We start from the raw sequence: 19,405 nt of genomic DNA on the forward strand, positions 1-19,405 counted from the left end.
CTCATGCGTGTTTTTTCGGTACCAGTGTAAGCTGTAATGAAACGAACGTTATCGCGTCGTATTCGCCTATCACGGGTTTGCGGTTATTAAAGTTTATTTTCCATTCTTTATGTACCGGCTGCGTTAATACATTTGAACGTTTTGGATTTTCTTACACCGGTTGTAAATATGGACTTTGATTTAATTTGGCCTGTCAAATTGTTCCGTGTGCTGAATAACTTGTTTTTCCAGTGACGGCTCCAAAACTAAAAGCGCTTTGGTGGTTTTATTTTACTTTTTATTAGTTATTAAGCAAGGGACAACAACTAAAATCTCTTTTTTGTGTTACCTGTAATTCTTTCGGCATCATTCCATGTGTCAGGTTAACTAGGCGCAGGGTAGGCAAAGAACGAATTTAAAGTTGTGCGTTAGTTGCGAACGTGAAAAATGTTGATTTTGCCACAAACTGGACACGCTGCAGACCCGCGAACTCCAGTCGGTTAGCGGTGGCGAAAACGCGACTTTCTTTGGACTTCCCTGATTCTTTATGCGTATTTATAAATTGGTATTTGTATTTCGTTTTGCTTGAGGTCGATGTCGAATAGCCGCTCCTCGGAGTGAGATTAGGCTAAATCACTTTGTCTAAAAACATCTGCTTTCTCTCATGGTACTCGCCCGGTCGCAGAGGCTTGTGGCGATCGGCTGCGTCTTAACTGGTCGCCGGAGCCCCGATTTATCAGGGAAATACGTCCTGACAGCTGACGTCCTCTTTGGCCTTTAATACTTTCAAATTAATTTGCTCATCGTCTCTCTGCTTGTGTCCGACTGTACGTGTGAGTTATGTCCCCCAGGACTCTTTGGTTTTGTGTTTTGTTTTTGTTTTTGTTTTTTTTCTTGTTTTGTTTTGGTGGGTTTTTTTATTCCGCAGTTATGACGGATGGCTGTAATGTCATGAAAGGAACACACTTAACGGTCCTCGCAAACGATTACACCGCGTGTTTTTTTTCTTTGACTAATACAGTTTAAGGATGCTTGTCATAATTTTGTACATTAGAATTGCCGCGTGGTCCGTGTAATCCTTATGAAATACGCTGTGGTGGGCTTCCCTGCCAAAATGACCACTTTAAACAATTTCATCGCTCATTTTAGATAGTCTATCTAATTCAAAGCCTGGGCTATTTGAAACGGTCCGCCACGATTATCTCTTTATAATACATCCGGTTTATCCATTCGACGCCTTTAACTGTTTCTCCATTTTCTGCGATAATAATGTTTGACATTTTCGATGTCTAAAAGACCGAAGGGGCCCGCCGTACTGTTACCGAATCGCATTTAATTTCTTTTAAGCGCAACTTTTATTGAAACAAAAGTGCCCAAACTTTTTTTGCGTGTTAGTGTCTCAGATCTCGGGCTTTAACGAAAGAATTGTCATTTAAATATATTAAATTAGCTGCACTGTGTTTAGCAAATTGGAGGATAACATTGATTTTTATTTCACAACTACTTCAATTCACAAATATTTAATTTGATTTGTATTTTAGGTGGCATGTTTATGCTGCTGGACAGACAATATGACTAATGTAAAATTATTTGAAAAGGAAAAAGCCATTTTCGTCATAATTGCCTGCTTTTAGAATTTATTGCCACAATTTTACTATTTATTGCCACAAATTAAAACTTAAACAGTATTATCAAAAACATGATTTTCTTACCTGAGTCTCACTTGGGTTTTTTTTCAGCGGTATCAGGATTACCACGAATTGAGCGTTTTTCTAAATGTGTAAGAATAAAAATGAAACAAACAAATCTAAAATGTGACTTCGCTTTGCACGCAGCAAAAAGGCGGCTTTCCGCGCGACGCTGCGAATGCTGGGCTCGAGATGCGGACCCCCGCGCGCCGTCGGGTCCCGCGCCGTGGCGACGCAGCTGCTTTGAAGTCCGTGGCCTCACTTCTGCAGGTGTTAATCAGTTGGACTTCACAGGGCACCCGACCATCGAATATCCTTCCTGCGTTATAAAACGGGCCAAGGGAAAACGGTACCGATCCTTCCGAGGAAGGCCTCTTACAATATACCGTGTTTTATGCATCACCGTTTTATTAAGCACCGACAACATCCGCGACCTGCTCCGGTCCTGTCGGCTAAAGAGAGAAAACTTTTCCCCCTCCTCTCTTCGCCTCCTCTAATCCCGAGATTTATGGGCTCAGCATTAAGAAAATTCGACTGCAATTTGGGATTAGACAAAATACTCTTATTACAAAAGCTTCCTGCAACTTGATAACTTGATACTTGTTCTGGGTTTATTGCGCGGTCTCAGCCACATCGGGACTGAGAAAATAAGAAGAAAACAGGAGAACTGCAGTAATAAATGCTGCGTTTTATGTGTTGGGGGGATCACACTCGTTAACGACTCTTCTGCATATACATTTTTTTTTCCCCGGGAAAAATAGTTTAGGAGTTGGTGGAATGCGTTGCGTTTGAGGCCTGCACAGGCTTTTTTACATAGTAAAAACGTTTGTTAGGCTGGTTTTTACGGAGCCTCCTCCGACCAATAACTTTTCTCCATTGTTTGCTATTGGCGGCTTACGGCGGCATCTCAGTTCTTTCTGAGGGCACTTTTGTCGATGACTTTATAGATCTGTAGAGCGACGTGCAAAGCCGGCCTTTGACTGGATGGCCCATATAGTAAAAATGTAATTTCGTTCCTACAGCGGTCACTTGCTTTGAACATTAGCTCGCTTTCAGCCCAGGCCTCAATTAGAAGGAGTTTATTTTGAGACATCAACAAAAGGAGCGAGCGAAGCCTTATTAAAGTGCCGTGAGCATCTCGCCGACCCTTTGAGAAACAGTGGAGGGAATACTGCGCCCTCCGTGATATTCTGTTACCGTATTTTATTGGCGTTTCTTTGGGAAAGTGAGGCTTGAAAGGTGCTTTTCTTTGATTCTTCGGTCCCGCGATTCTCCCGACGTTGATTTCATTTATTTTCTGGATCGGCTGAGTTTTTCTTCAATCCCTTTCACATTTCCCCTCGGCGCGTTAAAAGAGTCCGCCTATTAAACTTTACACAGACTATTCTGAAATGTAATTCTAAGTGGGGATTAGCCAACCATTAATATTCATGAGATAGGCTTACAATAAAAATGAAAATAGATAAAGTGGATAAATTAAACTTTTTGCTGCATTTTTTTTATCCCGTGCTAAATCGATGGACATTATGAATTGTGAGCTTATGTGGCTTTAACGGTATCTGAAACCATTCAGCATCAAAAGGCAGTCGGTAAATGTATCGTTGAGTCTGGGATTTTAGTGGCCCGTTTACCATTTGAGATGAGTCGAAGGCCCTCAAAGTTTTTCAGTGCCACAGTGACGTTAAAAGCGCTCACTGATTTACCGTCTGTGCGTATCCGCGGCACAAGGCCAAATTTGCTCATTGTTTCCGCGCACCAAGCCTATATTTAACTTCACAGCCTTTGCAGTCTCTTATTAAAACGCTGTAGCCTGCTCCCAAAGTAGGGAATTAGCACAATTACAACACATCAGTCTTATTCCGTTTCAAGCACGCCCGAATTTTCATCGTGGTTTTGTAATTATCATATTTCGCTACTTCGATTTTCGTAATAAAAAAATTATGTGACGGTGCACCTTTGTAAAAGGTAAAAGGTTTCACCTTTTGAACACTTTAGATCTTTTCCCTATATTAATCTAAATAATCTAGATAAACTCAAATTTCGCTCTAGACTAATTCGAATACCTCCGATTTTACGCGCTGTTCTTTTTAGCCGTTAAATTTGAGTACTTTTCTTTATGTTTTAGACATTTCCGTCGCTCTTAAAAATTGCCCGGACGCCGAAGGTTTGCGCTGTCTTCAGTCACACGGGGGTGGGGGTTCCGGGCTGATCGCGACGTTGACTGGCTGCTCTTGCTGTCGCTCCCGCACAGAGAGCGCTGCGATTGGCTGCAGGGGGAGGCTCTGCAGGTGTCCTAGGCTCATAGAGAGGCAGGCTTAGGAGAAGGCGATCAATCTCCATCCGTCTACATTAGCAATCACCTTAACGCAGTGACTGACACGAACAAGCAGCCAAAGCAAATGACTTTGATTTATTTGCTTTTAAAGCCCGGAAACGCGCTTTGAATAGGTTACGGCGAGTACAGCGGCGGAAGATCACGTGTGTGATGTCCATGTAGTCGTTTACCTGAATTTTAAGGAGAGTTTTATAGGTTATTTATTTGTTTTGAGCTGCTTCGATTTTGCTTCCCTGATCTCTGCCATTGGCTGGATAATTTTTTTTTTTTTTTTAATCGTTGAGGTTTCTGTGCCGGTCTGTGCGAAAATACACCTGACAAGGGAAGAGAGCGGAGAGGTTAAACAAAGGTAAGCAAATGTTACTTTTAAGCATTAAAGTGTTTTCGGAGTGGGTTCCAGTGTGAAATGAAGTTTTCGCGGTCATGCACTAAAATAAAAGTTTTTGCTTAAGGCCACGATGAGGCGAGTCGAACCGGTTAGTTAACCCGCAAATTAAACTTCTTTTCAAGACACTTTCTGGGATTAGTGCTGCCGTGTCGCTGATTTGTTGTGAATCAAGTAGTAGACTAGCAATCATGCAGTACTGCGGCCAAGCACTCAGAATAAATTAAATATAGTTAATAGAAATTTGATACGTTTATGTATTAATTTCAAGGAAGACGAACAGTTTAAGGGTGGAATCGTTCGCCACGACCGGGGTGCTCGCGGGGTAATTGGTGAGGAGTGTTTTGTTTTTTTGTTAATTTATTTTATCGATAAGACTGTAGCCTAACCGCTCTCCCCGGAGGTCTAATCTACATTGTAATTGGTTTCATTTGCACGAAGATTCCGTCTTTTTAACCGCTCCTTACTGGGCTAAACATAGTTAAAGAAAAGGTCTGAATATACAGAACCCCGAGAAGCAACTCGGCCAACAGCTAGGATACACACAACTCCCGGTCAGATAGATTAAATCATTCAGATTAGACGGGTTTAAAAGGGAAGACTTTTATTTAACTTTTGTAAAATGGAAATACACAATTCTAACGTATTGTATCAACATAAGTTTGACAATAGTTGATGTGCTTGACTAATAGTTAAAATCACTCGAGTGATTTTTAAAAAAATCTGTTAGTTTTTCCAAGTTAACGTTTTCTCTACAAATTAATTTACCGACTGTAATATAATGCTGTATTTGTGATTATAATATAAAGCCGTTACGAAGGTGAGTGAGGCCTGCACAATATTCTATCGAGGTTTCTAATTTCCATTTCGATGTCGTATTGGGCCTACGATAGTATTTTTATTGCTTTCACCCATGTCGAATAAAGTCGTACTAACCAATATTTGAAATTTCTCAAAAATCTTTAAAAATGAATGTTAATGTTTCAAATCAACTTTAGCCGTCGAGCGCAGACAAAAACACAAAAGTAGCCTAATAAACACTCCACCTCTTAGAAACCTTCAAAATTGGACAGTAACTCTTTGGGCGGTGCTGAACAGTGAAACTGAATATAATTTGAGCAAACGGATCACAATCTGAAATTGTGTGTACAAATTGCTAGTAGGCTACATCCTATCCTTCCCGAAAGTATAGGCTATAAACGATTGATTGATTTAATGGGAAGAATTATTACTGGTGTGATACTTGCTTTGTGAACTACTTTATATTAAATATAACACGGTGGCATCAACACCTGTTATTTGAGCACTAAGCTTAATACATTTCCCGAAAGAGAGAACACTATAACTAAGCCGTGATGCAAATTTGTTGTCTCGTTTCGATACATTTGGTCCAGGCAGTTTGTGGCTTTCCTTCATTTGCTCACGTCAGGATGATTTCAAAAGTGCTGTTTTCTACGTGACCGGAATGTGAAAATGTTTTGTTTTCGGTTTCAGGCTGCCGTGAGCTGCCCTTCTGCTGGACCTCCTGGGTTAGTGTCCCCGAGCAGTGGAACGGGCCTAATAACGTTCGCATTTTGGCGCCTTACTTTGGGTCTGCACTCCGTCAAACTGCAACATCGGGGGAAATCGAACTACTGGCAAGATCTGGGGGGACCCGTGACTGCCTCTAGTATGATGTCATACCTCAAACAGCCCCCCTACGCCATGAACGGCCTGGGGCTAAGCGGCGCCGCCATGGATCTACTTCACCCGTCGGTCGGCTATCCAGGTAGCCCACACACACACACACTCACACGCACACACACCAAGTTTCAACACGCATGTTTTCTTCACTAGCGCCGTTATTATAGGATGCTTGTAGACTGTTAGATATTGCGTAAGTACTTAACGTGTGGTGTTTTAGTATTTTTAGGTAAATAAGTTTTCAAAAAAAGGTGCTATTTTCAAATGGAATGTGAGTTTGGGTGAAATTACTTTGATACGATGTGTTGTGTTTAGTCTAATAATCTTACAGAGCTATAGTGAAATCTGTGCATGCAAATCTGTTTCAAAAAGGCATATTGACTATTAAATTGGATCAGCTTGCATAAATAATTTTTTATTCTTAAAAATCCTCTCTGTAATTGCAGAAATTGTGCGATAATGAGCGTTTCTATCTTTTTTTGTTTTTTGTTTTTTTTATAAATCTCATTTTGTTTTTAGCAGCAACGCCAAGAAAACAGCGGCGTGAGAGAACAACCTTCACGCGCTCTCAGCTGGACATTCTGGAAGCGCTCTTTGCCAAAACGCGTTACCCGGATATATTTATGCGAGAAGAAGTGGCATTAAAAATCAACCTACCCGAATCCAGAGTTCAGGTAAGTTTGCATTGCAATCATTTAAATAACTTATTTTTTGATATGTACAAACCGCCGGTGAAATGCGTCCCGGTGTGGCCCCCTACCGAGTCTTGTAGACGGTGCTTAACCGACTTTAACGCGTCGTTTTTAGCACCATTTTAGTATTTTTAGCATCATGTCGTTACGTGTCGTTCGTCGTGGATTATAAAGAAACTGTATTAACCTCGACGTAGAAAAGCGATGCTTTTGCCGCTGACCCCTAGCTTGGTCAGAAGGGGCCCATCGCCTGTCCATTAACATTATTGGACTTTGTCAGCGAAATAAGGCGCTTTAACGTGCTGTGTATCCGGTACTGTTGTCTTCAGGTACCTGTGGATGAAAAATGCTTTTCACGTTTGGCCTGCTGTGTTTGAGGGTCTGTCGGCATGGCGCTGGTTTAAACGGGGCCCCTGGGAAAGAACGCTTTGTCCTAGACATTAACGACGCTTTTTAAAATATATTTGAGTTATTCTGAATCGTTCTGTGCGACTTTAGCCAGCTATGCAAAAGAAGAGTTTTTCCTCTGCCTTTTTTTTTCCCCCTCTTGAAATTTTGTTTGCTAATAAGTGTGAGTGAGGGGGGGAGAGAGGGGGGGGGGTGTAAAACGCTCTAGATGGACAGATCCTCCTGCCACTATTGAATTACCATCTCTGGTGAGAAACTCAATAGGCTACGGTCTCCCTGCCGCCTCCATGTGCTGTAATGAGATCTACGGGCCTGAACAGAAAGCCTCTATGCAAATGAATATAACTAATGGCCAATGACAAGTCGTTTTCCACACTGATGCTGTACAGTGGTCCCTCCACTTGTCCTTCAGACGAGCAGGCAAAGCCTCTTTAATCATTTAATACGGGCTGTGCCTGCATGTGTGCTTTTCTATCGCCTATAAATTAAGTTGAATCTATACATGCAGTGTGTGCACACAGTTCCGTGCTTGCGTCAGCCTTAGTTTAACGTGTGCGCGCGCGTGTGTGTTTTCAGGTGTGGTTTAAGAACCGACGGGCAAAGTGTCGTCAGCAGCAACAGAGCGGAGGTAGCAGCGCCAAAGCTCGTCCAGCGAAGAAGAAATCCTCCCCCACACGCGAGAGCACAGGCTCGGAGAGCAGCGGCCAGTTCACTCCCCCGGCGGTCTCCAGCGCCGGCTCCTCCTCGTCCTCTTCCTCCTCTTCCTCGACCAACCACACGGGCATCGGCAGCACGTCTACCTCCATCAGCACCGTCTCGTCCATCTGGAGCCCGGCGATCTCACCCGGCTCAGCGCAGCCTGCCGCCTCGCTGCCGGAGCCTGTTCCGCCTTCCAGCGCCTCTTGCATGCAGCGCTCGGTCTCCGGCTCTGCCGCTTCCTCCTACCCCATGTCCTACAACCAGGCGGCGGGGTACAGCCAGGGCTACCCGGCCCCCTCCGGCTCCTACTTCGGCGGCATGGACTGTGGCTCCTACCTGGCCCCTATGCACTCGCACCACCACCCACCCCACCAGCTCAGCCCCATGACGCCGTCATCCATGCCTACGCACCCGCACCACCATATCAGCCAGGCTTCTGGCCACCACCACCACCACCACCACCACCAGCCGTACAGCGGAGCCAGCCTGGCCTTCAATTCCTCCGACTGCCTGGATTACAAGGAGCAGACGCCTTCTTCCTGGAAAATCAACTTCAACGCCACAGACTGTTTGGACTACAAAGACCAGACGTCCTGGAGGTTCCAAGTCTTGTGATCTTCTGGTGGTGGTGCCTTTTTTTTTTTTTTTCTCCTTTTTTTTCTTCTTCTTCCCCCTTTCTGCACATTTGTCACCACCAACACTCCACACGTTCCTTACTGTTTTATAGTGTGCTGAGTTTATAAATATATATAAATATATATATATGGAAAAAGACAAGTTATACGAACTTACAGAGTTAACAAAATAGTTAGATGTTCATCAATGTTTTCTAAAGGGAAGGAAAAGATCCCCTTCATTTTAATTTTCAGACAACGAGCAAGAACAAAAGGCAAATCAAAACAAGCCCTTTTTGACGATGAAAAAATGACAGAAGATACAGAATGCTGGACGATCTTAGTGTTTTTAATCAAACTGAAGTTGTCCTCCTTCCCGCCGTGACGTGACGGCGACGCGGCCGCTCATCCCGGAGGTCTGGATTACGCCCCCCCCCCCCCCCCCCCAAATCATGAGACTGAGCGCTAAGAAACTGATTTTACCGAAATGTCTCAAACCCTGTACAGCTGATTTTGTTTTCTTAAATTCGTTATTTTTTAGGATCTGAAAGATTTTAGTAAGCTTTGACCAAGCTGAATCTTGTACATATATATTTGGGTCAGTTACAGTGACCATATTTAGTTGGTGTTGCTGGATATAAAATTGTTTAAGACTTTGAAACGACTTTATGTAAATCTTTTCCCAAATATCCAAAGATTAAGAATTGGCCGCTGGACACTATTTGATATGCTGAATACTTTGCTTTTGTTACCCTGGAAAACGAGCTAAACTTTTTATATGAAGAACACGTGTATGGAAAAAATCAAGTGAAAAAAAAAAAAAAGAAAAAAGAATGCCAGATGTAAATTGATTTGGCTTTGATATTTCAAGATTCGATGACAGAAACTGGGTGATTAAACGGGGTGGCTGCGTTGTTCTAACTGAAACACGTAGCGGGCATTTGCAGGGCATGTTGGATGTTTTTCTCAGCACTTGACTGACTTTTCCCACCTCACATGGTTATGGGGTTTGTAATGTGGACGCGGAACGAACACTTCCCGAATGCCAGTAACCTGCTGAATGTAGTCCAGCTAGGCCTTTACATTCTTGTCCGTAATAATAAAGAACAGTTAACTACCAACTTATGCGGCTTTGTACGGCCCGTTTCCAGCGTTAGCATTCATTTGCAAATACACACATTTTCAGCGCAAAGGGGGAAACATTAAATTGTTTAACACAATAGTTATGTGGGGTTTTCTATCTCGCGACGGGCCAGACAAGATGACGTTTGTGCTTCTTTCACGCGCTCTTTTCAGTGACGGAAGTTCAGAATGATGTCATTGTTCGCTGCTGGGAATTGTTCGTTCTTTTTCCCTCCGCAATCTCAGAGCCAATTCGAGCAGTGTTTGAATTGAGAAATTAAACGAAATCCTAATCGCAACGTTGGAGGACCCTTTTTTTTATTCTCATTCATGTTATGTATGTATGTATTGTTTTACTTTTTTTTTTTTTTTTTTTTGGAATATTCACCTTTTTTGTTTGTTTTAATGCAAGAGGGCAGAATCTAAACCTAACTAAAATTATACGTAAATTGAGTTGACATCCTGTCGGACAAACGTACTGAGGCGACAAAACTGCCAAACGCGTTAAATATTTATGCTACTTTTTAGATCAAGCCGTAATTGAATGCGCAAGCGCAAAGGCGTGATAATTGCCTCCCCGCGGAACCTCTACGCGCAACAGCGCGAGTGAGGTTCTCCTAAATAACCCCGGGGCAAAATCGGCACTTCTGATTCGGTAATTACGTGGGTGGGTCTGGGTTAATGGGTCAAACTCGGAGAGGAAGGCAGCCGTCAGGCACCAGTCGGGCCTTTCGTACAGCGAGTGGGGCGAAAACACTTAGCTTGACAAAGCTGTGTCCACGGACGTGTTGCGACAGGACGCCGGAGGAATGCGCGATAACGCACCGCTGTCTCTTACATCATCCGAGAGCAAAGTTCTTTCCTTCACTTATTTGAGGGAAATTATTCCCGCCGCGTTTGCCAAATTTCTAATTCGTTACCGCATTTAATTGTAATTTAGATTTTAAAGTATACTTTTCGATCAGGATTTTTGCAGTTGTTCAACAACTTCGTTTTCGTTAAGAAATTCGTTTTCACGTGGCGTTGTTAATGAGAGCTGAACGCGAGACTTTAATCAGAGTTGGTGCGGGACTGGCGTTTAATTATTGATGTACAGCAGCTGCATAAACATTTCCGTCAGGAGAACATTAAACATGTTTGCCTTGCTACTTAGAGCGGGCCTCCGCGGGCTGTGACGGCGGGAGCCCGTACCCCCACGTCCCTACATAAACACGGACGCATTTGTAGAATTTGCATCAGACAAACATTTGCGGGGGGAATCGTCTCAGGAATGCGGCGGACACGCGCTCACGTGGTGCACCTGCTCGAGGGAGGACGAGCGCGAGAGGATTGTGCCAAACGTGTGTTTTTCCTCCCCATTCTCCGATTACAGTTGCTAATATTTCATATGCCGACGTCACGCCTGACATAATTGTCCTTTCTTTAATTAGCGTGATATTATGAAGCCATCAGGCTCGTTTCGCGCTACACTTAATTCGTTCTCTAAATATTTAATATCGTGTTGTTGGGTGGTATTGAAAAAAAAAAAATGCATGGTCCACATTTTAACATGTAGTAATTATTTTCGAGATCAGTCCTGTTTTGACAGATTTTATGAAACGGGGAGGATTAACTAGGATGAGATTTATAGCGAAAAGATGGGGGAGGGATCTTTTTGACGTCGTGCTAACTGTCGCATTTAATTGACTCATGGCGCTAATTGCCGCATGTATCCTAACGCCCTTATCACACCATGCATACATGCGAGCCGGCTCGTAACACAAACATCACTAGTTTTTGAACGAATAAACTCTTTTAAATATGGCAACCGTTCACTTAAAAACCTATGCCGTACTAACACCTGCATCTCACGTTGATAATTGCATTTGTTTTGCCTTCCACTTCAGATTGTCACGGTATTGTTGATTTCTTTTTTGTGTTTAAAGAACAACTAAAACACCATTGCCGGTTAGTACGGAAGCTTTTCCGAATTAAACTCCGTCCTGCGTAAAGGACGAAGAGGACTGTTAACGTTTAGTCTATTGTTGCTTTGTGCGCCTTAATTGAACAAAAGCTAAACATATTGTACACTTTTAACAGTTTGTGATTGTCTTGCAATCAACCACATCCCGTTAACCGGTTATTTTACCAGCAGGGTGCGATTTTCTAATGTTTACCGAAAGACACAACTACTACTGCCTTGCAGATATGTTCACCAGACCAAACGTTACAATTGCATACCGACTAATTCTCACATTATTACACGTAAAAACTGTAAAAGAGAGTAGCAGCAAAAAGCCGTTAAGGAAATATACGGGAGACTGCTGACCGGAGCCAGTTCGCGGAGATGAGACCCAATGCGCGCAGTACGGTGTCCTGCGCCACAAACCGACTGCTGATTCCGGACCACGCGGTCTTACGGAAACGCTGAGAATGAGGAAAAAACTACGACACGGATTTATTTCAACAGCGGTTATGTGTAAGTCCTGACAGCGGCTGATAGATACATTGTGACCCCAGAAAGGACAGTTTGTGGTCACAAACGTGACCATAGCGGATTTACTGTCCTGCCAGTCTTCGCTCAGCAACTGCATGACAGCACTTCTGAGCGCATATATATATATATAAAAACACGCGTATTGCAAGCACATGCAGTCGTTGGTTACCTGCAAATATATCCGTTTATGCTTCAATAGCCTAGGGGAGTTTCATTAGTCATTATGTGTTTAATGTTTACCGCATGGAGACATCAGAGTTGTGTTGTCCTGATAGGGCCCACAAACGAACTTAAACTTCAGCATTCTTTCTTGACAACACGTTTTCAACCTGATACCACCACAGACATAATAGATCTTAATAGCCCTAATTACAGAGGCCAGAAGAGTTTGGTGAGTTTTTCTTGGCTCGGGTGACCAGGCTGTGACGCCACACCTCTCCACCTGGAGAATATGTGAGATGCTCATATGGGTCCCTGAACTTTCGACCTGCCAAGCCGTGGTGGAGGAACTGGTTTCCCCTGTCCAAGCTTAGAAAGCACCACGCTTTACCCTTTATTGGAACGCCTGGGAAACGAAACAAATCAATGCCTTTGCACGAAGAGGCGAAACGGGGCAGAGCGACCACCGACTGGGTGGAGGGGTAACAGGGTAAGTGGTGAAGGTTACAGAGGCGTGCATCCAGCAGAGCTCCAGAGTTAAAGGCTTTATGGTGAGAAGATGATGCCAGAATTACAAAGCTTGTGGCACAACGGTGAAAACATGCAGATGGGACTGCTAGGCAACAAATGATCTTCAAATACTGGTACGTGTGTATGTTCCATGTAAAAACAAACTAGACACCAAAAAAGTCAAATCACGTTTAGAGTCGTCGTCCCCCCGCCCCTTCACCAGAACACTGGTGAAAAACAAATCCTTTAGCGAAGGCACACCAATTCTGAACGATTTTAGACCAGAGCTGCTTCCTAAAAAATATGGCACCAAGTTTATTTTTTATTCGGAAAACACCACCAACTGGATATCTTTTAAAATACACTGGTGTACTCTAATATTTCAAAATGTCCCTCAAAAATGTCAGGATGTGACCTCAGCTGAAAAGTTCAAAAGTTGAATGTAGAACTGTAAATCACATTAGAATGCAAACGCCAATATAAACAGACCACAGCAGGAATACAGCTAGGGGTCACAGCTGAAGAGAAATTGTTGTTACATGTTTATTTGGGCCCTTAATTTGAAGCAAAATTGGAAAACAAAAAGAAAACTTAGTATACCTATGGGATTTTATTACTGTTTTGTGCCCCAAATTTAAATAACTGCTTTAAAGAGACACTTGAATCTTTTTGGATATGTGGCAATATGAACTGCTATTTTAAATCTTCAACATGAAGTTGTGTTCTATATCTTCAGTATTAATTTGCTTTCTGTATCTTCAACATTAAAATAACACTTTATTGATCCCAAAAGAAACTGCAGTACTTGGTACTCTGTATCTTTTGTGGTGTGTAAACTGAGGTCTGAAGTCTCACGCCATGTTGTATATATGCATTATCTGTTAATAAGACATGTTTAATTTTGCCCTGCTATTTTTTGTAAACAAAAGCACTTGGGACGCTCTCAGTTCAGTAAAATACAAGGTCCACATGAATACATTATTTTAAGATTTGCAATATAACAGTATTCCTTAATAACCTTGACATCAGTGCATTACAGTTTTATTAAGGTGGGAAAAAACACAAGACCAAACATTGGTCCCCCCCCAAGAATTGCTATGCAGTGTGCGCACGACCCCGAAATGATCACAAATATAACAAATGAAGATTTATATTATTCTTTATATTTTATAGTAATATTTCAGGCATGTTTGCCGACTGGACCCAAACTCCTTGTAAACCTGTTTTTAATTTGCATAAACATGTATAAAATGTTAAACTACACATCATTTTGTATAAGAAAGCCTATGTACATATATACATACATGGCTATGTTAATATACTTATGTTATAACGTATTGATCACAAACCATGTATCACATTCTTTGCATTCCACTTCCAACAATTAAATGCCAAAAAGGACCATAAACCGATTAAAAAAAAAACAAAAACAAAAAACCCCACAAAACTTGAGCATCGCCACTACAAAGGGAGACGCATAATGCAGATTCTGTGTCCGATTCCAACACAGTATTCTGTATTAAAAAAAGAGGAAAATCCTCTTAGAATGCAGAGTAAACTGATTACGATACAGTGAGGGATTATGGGTGGCTGGGTGCCGTCAGATTAAGTTTTGGGAAAAGCAGAGAGGCGACAGCGCTGACATGGGTGCATCTGCATGGCACAGCTATAGGGAGAATCGCCGGCGTCCTCTTTTAAGACGTCAGCTACGACACACTGCTTTTTAACTCCTGTGTGTAATATCTCTCTCTCTCTCTCTGTGTCTGTCTGTCTGTCTCTCTCTCTCTCTCTCTCTCACAGAGAATAAACACCGAGAATAAAACCCCAACGCCTACTGCAGATTCCACCTCATTCCCTTCCACAACAGAGGAAGAGAATACGGTTCCATGCTTTCCAGAGGAACGGGAAAAGAATGAACCCGTTATTTAAAAAATGCTGGATTTTGTATAAATGGGAGATTATGACAATATAGAATATGGATGTCTGAAGTGCTTGGGAGGAAATACAGTACAAGTGGCAGAAAAACAGAAAGAGAGAAAACAAACTTGGCGTGTGTGTGTGTGTGTGTGAGTGTGTCTGTGTGTGTGTGAGAGAGAGAGAGTGTGTGTGTGTCTGTGTGTATTTTTCTTCTGGCACTCAGCTAGAATGTATATGGAGGGGTTCAGAAAAGCCAAAGACCTGCACATTATATGAACATTAAATGAACAATAACAAAAACACACTGTTTGTAATAGTTTGTAACAAGTTAGCAGGACATTTACATGTTATTTTGGCTACTATTATAGTTGTAGTAAACCTAGACACACCTTTCTTAGTTGTTGTTTACGAAAATAAAAATGCACAGCATGCAAAGTTTAGTAATAAACGAATACATACACAAATATTACATATTCCACAGAAAAATATTATTTTTTCAAATAAAATTATACATTATTTATACTACACCAAGATGAATAACTTTCAGCTTTCCAGATGCCTGTAAGACAAGAGAGCCACACATACGCACGCACGCACGCACAAAAGTAGTTTCAGTATCTATCCATATCTGTAATGTGAGATACACATTACAGAACTACATTATGTAATCAATATTTAGATGGTAAATAAAGTTTTAAACCCAACATGCACATATAACCGTGAGCAGGAATCCAAAGGGTGTAGCGTGTAAACCATTACCTGATCTTCCCAGTTGACCAGACCGGATTCTGCAGAAGACAAGGAGGAGAGAAGAGTGTGTGTGTGTGTGAGTGTACGTGTGTGTGTGTGTGTTTGTCAGTATGACACAGCCGCAGGGGGAGGAGCTTGGGGTGGGGTGGGCTCGTTTACAGGGGCTGTCTTCAGGTGCCATCTGACCTCAACTCAGAGACTTCACTGACCCGCAGAAGGTACTGACAATTACCTGATCAATAGAATAAAGTGTGTGTGTGCGTGCGTGTGTGTGTGTGTGCGTGCGTGTGTGCGCACACACGTGTTCTCACAGGACTGTTCCACTTTAAGCGCCGATGAAAGTGTGTAGTAAGATTGGGTTATGTGTGTTTTGTGTGTGTGTGTGTGAGTACATTCGTCACTCTCCAGCAGACAATGCTGGGGTCTTAACCATTGCTGAGGCTCCCTGTTAAATTATTACAGCTTCTGTCATTAACATTCAAGATTATGCAAGTATTACAACACTGATGTAAATGTCTATAATAGCCTGCACTCAGTACTGTCCAAAATATGTATTTGGGAGAAAAGGGTTTAATTATGAAGTGGTCTTGAAAAGAATAAAACATTTCTGTTTTAGGATGACTAGGTAAGTACAATTGAAGCCGAGAAAAGCCATCCAACTTGAACAAAGTTTAAAATGATGAAAAACACAAGAGGAGAATTCTTTTTCCAAATGTTCTCCTGGGTGTGGAAATAACCTGCAATAGTGGGAGTGTGAACAGAGTTACGCATGTGATGTACGGGGTCTCGTGTCTTCAGTGTGGACATGAACAGTAGACCGTGTTCCACGCAAATATATACCACATATACAAACAATTATTCCACAAGCTTTCTCTCTCTCTCTCACACACACACACACACACACCTGTGTGATTCCATGAGGAGGGGGCTTGGTTTGCGAGCGTGTCAGTAAGATCCGCTTCCCTGCTTCGTCTCACGTCCTCTACAGACCCAGCTCTGCTGAAACAGAGGGGGAGATGCACACCGCGTGACGGCTCGGGTTGAGACAGAGATGCACTTTCTTCATCCCTGTGCAAAGCTTAAAAACCTTCAAGAGATTTTCATATTAAAAATACAAAAGATAATCCCCCCACTTATATTATATGACTCAACAAATAAAATTACAGATCTTTCTTGGAACAGGGCACACATCCTCATTTTTATTAATTTAAACCACATCCACACACACACACACACACACACACACACTTACACCGACAGACAGACAGAGAGAGAAGACAGACTTGTTAATGTCAGTGTCAGCTTTTGGATATGTTAATGTATGTACATTTTCTGAAACTGAACTTTCAGTGCTTTGGCAATTTTGTGCTTTGCAGAGTCATTCCAATAAAGCCATCTTGACTTGACAAAGAGTGACAGAATGACAGAGAGAGTGACAGAAAGACAAGAGAGAGAGACAGAATGACAGAGTGACAGAATGACAGAGTAACAGAATGACAGAGTGACAGAATGACAGAGTGACAGAATGACAGACAGAATGACAGAGTAACAGAATGACAGAGTGACAGAATGACAGAGTAACAGAATGACAGAGTGACAGAATGACAGAGAGAGAGAGACAGAATGACTTTAGAATGCTCACCATCGCATTAGTGAAATATTCATAGCTGTCTGTTAGCTCATCCTATTTGGGGTCATGCCAACGAAGTACGTGTGAGTGTGATGTCTGTTCCTGAGGACTGTACGATACCTCAGTCCCTTAATAGGATGCCTGGAGTACAGGCGGCCTATCAGAATACACGGACATGTTACCCTGTCCCAGAGAAGGGGTGAGAAACATCGGCCTATCAGAACGCACGGATACACCTCAACCCGCCCCAGAGGAGGGGTGGGAAATGTCAGCCTATCGGAACGCATGGACGTGTGTTCACCCGCCCCAGAGCAGGGGTGAGAAACATCGGCCTATCAGAACGCACGGATACACCTCAACCTGCCCCAGTGCAGGGGTGAGAACCGCCAGTCCAGTCAGGGCTGCAGATTTCACTGCTTTCGCTCTGGCTTCTGTTTAAAAGAGCTGGACAAAATTTCAGTATCATTGTTTACATGTTAAAGGGTAAAAGTCATTGTGTTTTGATTGAAAATGCATCATTTTAGAGAAACCCGGAGTCAAGAGTTGTTCACAGTAGCAGTCTAAAGTGTTTACAGCTCTAAACTTCACAAAAAGTTACCAGACAAAATATTTACATTTACATTGCGTGATGCCTTCGCTTTCAGGTAGTTCTGGTTCTAAACAAGTTTCGTATACACCTTGTTTTCTTGTTTTCTGTAAACTATAGAACATGCAGAGGTGAACACTAGATACTGTACCAGACAGAAGGAGGTGCTAGGAAAAAAACAACAACACCATTCTGGCATTAAAAACCTATAAACAAACCTATAATAACCTATAAACAACCCTGCGAGGCCTCACAGGGGTGGAGGAGGCGAGGAAGGGTGGAGGAGTGGAGAAGAGGAGGGGTGGACGGGTGGAGGAGGACCCGTGCATGCGTGCGTGTGTAAGGGAGCCTTTGTCTGATCATGAGCACGGCCAACGACGGTTTCTTTCTAATATTTCTTTCCATCCAGTGAATATTTGGCATGCTAATCAAAGTTCATTTCCCCAATGGGAACATGTCCTTGTATCTGTGATCAATCGCATACCGCGACTGATCCTCTGACTATCGGTGGAACGTGGGTCACGTTCGCTCGTGAACTGCGTAAACGCAGTTTCCAGTGTCATGTTGCGTTTCATTTCACAAGCAGGAATAACAACAGCACAGGTGAGATGTTTCAGCTGTGCCCAAACTAAACGGAGTAGGTTATATAAATCAAGGAATTCCATGTTGGTGATGTGGTAAGTGAGTTATTAGCAGTTGTTAACCTGTCACAGTGTCATGGATAAATGATTAATGACTGTTGGGTATTATTTCACTCATTTTTTGGGGTTTCTCACATTTGTGTGTGTGTGTGTGTGTGTATGTGATTGTGTATATTTGTGCTCACATATTTGGGTGTGTGATTTATGTGTGTGTGCATTTGTGTGCACATGTGTTTGTGTGTGCGCACGTGTGTGTGTGTGTGTGTGCGCGCGCATCATGACTAATCGTGTCTGTACATACCCAGCATGCTCCTTGGTTAATCTTTCTTCCAGCCTGTGTGTGTATATACATGACACACACCACATCCCATAATATCATATATCCCATATGCAACACACACATCAGACATCACACACAGGACACAAAACCCAATCACATATGGTCACATATATAGACCACACATACCGCATAGATCGAACATTAGATTGATCTTACTGCTAATCAGAGCTTAAAGCAGATCATTCCTGTGACAACACACACACACACAAAGCTGCACTCTGCACACACCTCTACATGCAGACACACACCTGTACTCAGCCACTCCCCCATATGGTCACACACCTGGATGCTGTGCTCCTGAGAGTGTGGCTGGGCTTTGCTTTGCCGATGCTGGGTAAAGGTGTGTCAGCAGCGGGAGAGAGACATGCTCCATCCCACACACTCTGTTCCGCAGCCTTGGGGTCATCTGGAACAAGCACGCACACACACACGCACACACACACACACGCACGCACACACACAAACACGCACACGCACACACATGCACAAACACGCACGCACACACAAACACGCACGCACGCACACACACACACACACACACATGCAAACACACACACGCACGCACACACATGCATGCACACACACACACAAATTTGTATTGTTACTTAAGTAAAAGGAAGATGTTTAAAGGTGAATTTAAAGATTTTTCTTTAAAATTTTAATTTAAAGATGTTTGTCAGGCATGGTTTTTAAGTGAAATTTAGAATAAGTATATATAATTACTTATTCATAAATAAGACTATTGTTACACATAAAATATGTACAGTCTGGTACAGGTGTAGGAACTTCGC

At 42.6% G+C, this 19,405-nt stretch overlaps 2 protein-coding genes across 5 annotated transcripts in view; one reads left to right on the forward strand and one right to left on the reverse strand.

The window, feature by feature from the left end:
• The first annotated feature begins 5,918 nt into the window (after window positions 1–5,918).
• On the forward strand, window positions 5,919–8,852 carry otx1 (orthodenticle homeobox 1). 2 transcript variants are annotated; one of them, XM_027017831.2, is made up of 3 exons: window positions 5,919–6,155; window positions 6,590–6,744; window positions 7,747–8,852. In XM_027017831.2, the coding sequence occupies exons 1-3, from the start codon at window positions 6,059–6,061 to the stop codon at window positions 8,482–8,484; spliced, it is 990 nt and encodes a 329-aa protein (XP_026873632.2). In that variant the 5' UTR covers window positions 5,919–6,058; the 3' UTR covers window positions 8,485–8,852. The 2 variants fall into 2 exon arrangements, with proteins under 2 accessions (XP_026873632.2, XP_026873633.2); XM_027017832.2 differs by having other exon boundaries at window positions 6,593–6,744.
• Window positions 8,853–13,893: 5,041 nt separating this feature from the next.
• Window positions 13,894–19,405, reverse strand: part of wdpcp (WD repeat containing planar cell polarity effector) — a 70,578-nt gene continuing 65,066 nt past the window's right edge. For all 3 annotated transcript variants that reach the window (XM_035532482.1, XM_035532481.1, XM_035532483.1), the window contains 4 exons: window positions 18,897–19,020; window positions 16,322–16,413; window positions 15,427–15,455; window positions 13,894–15,226 (listed from right to left, as the gene is read on the reverse strand). In XM_035532482.1, the coding sequence (XP_035388375.1) occupies window positions 15,185–15,226; window positions 15,427–15,455; window positions 16,322–16,413; window positions 18,897–19,020 (287 nt within the window). In that variant the 3' untranslated portion in view covers window positions 13,894–15,184. The remainder of the gene's footprint in view (window positions 15,227–15,426; window positions 15,456–16,321; window positions 16,414–18,896; window positions 19,021–19,405) is intronic.

The sequence above is a fragment of the Electrophorus electricus genome, chromosome 13 (assembly GCF_013358815.1).
Source record: "Electrophorus electricus isolate fEleEle1 chromosome 13, fEleEle1.pri, whole genome shotgun sequence".
Classification (NCBI taxonomy): domain Eukaryota; kingdom Metazoa; phylum Chordata; class Actinopteri; order Gymnotiformes; family Gymnotidae; genus Electrophorus; species Electrophorus electricus.

Bases quoted from the DNA above. Each gene is read 5' to 3' on its own strand.
- otx1 (XM_027017831.2), top strand. From the start codon at position 6,059: ATGATGTCATACCTCAAACAGCCCCCCTACGCCATGAACGGCCTGGGG. The intron at 6,156-6,589 runs GTAGCCCACACA...TTTTGTTTTTAG, and splicing joins CCCGTCGGTCGGCTATCCAG to CAGCAACGCCAAGAAAACAG. The intron at 6,745-7,746 runs GTAAGTTTGCAT...GTGTGTTTTCAG, and splicing joins TACCCGAATCCAGAGTTCAG to GTGTGGTTTAAGAACCGACG.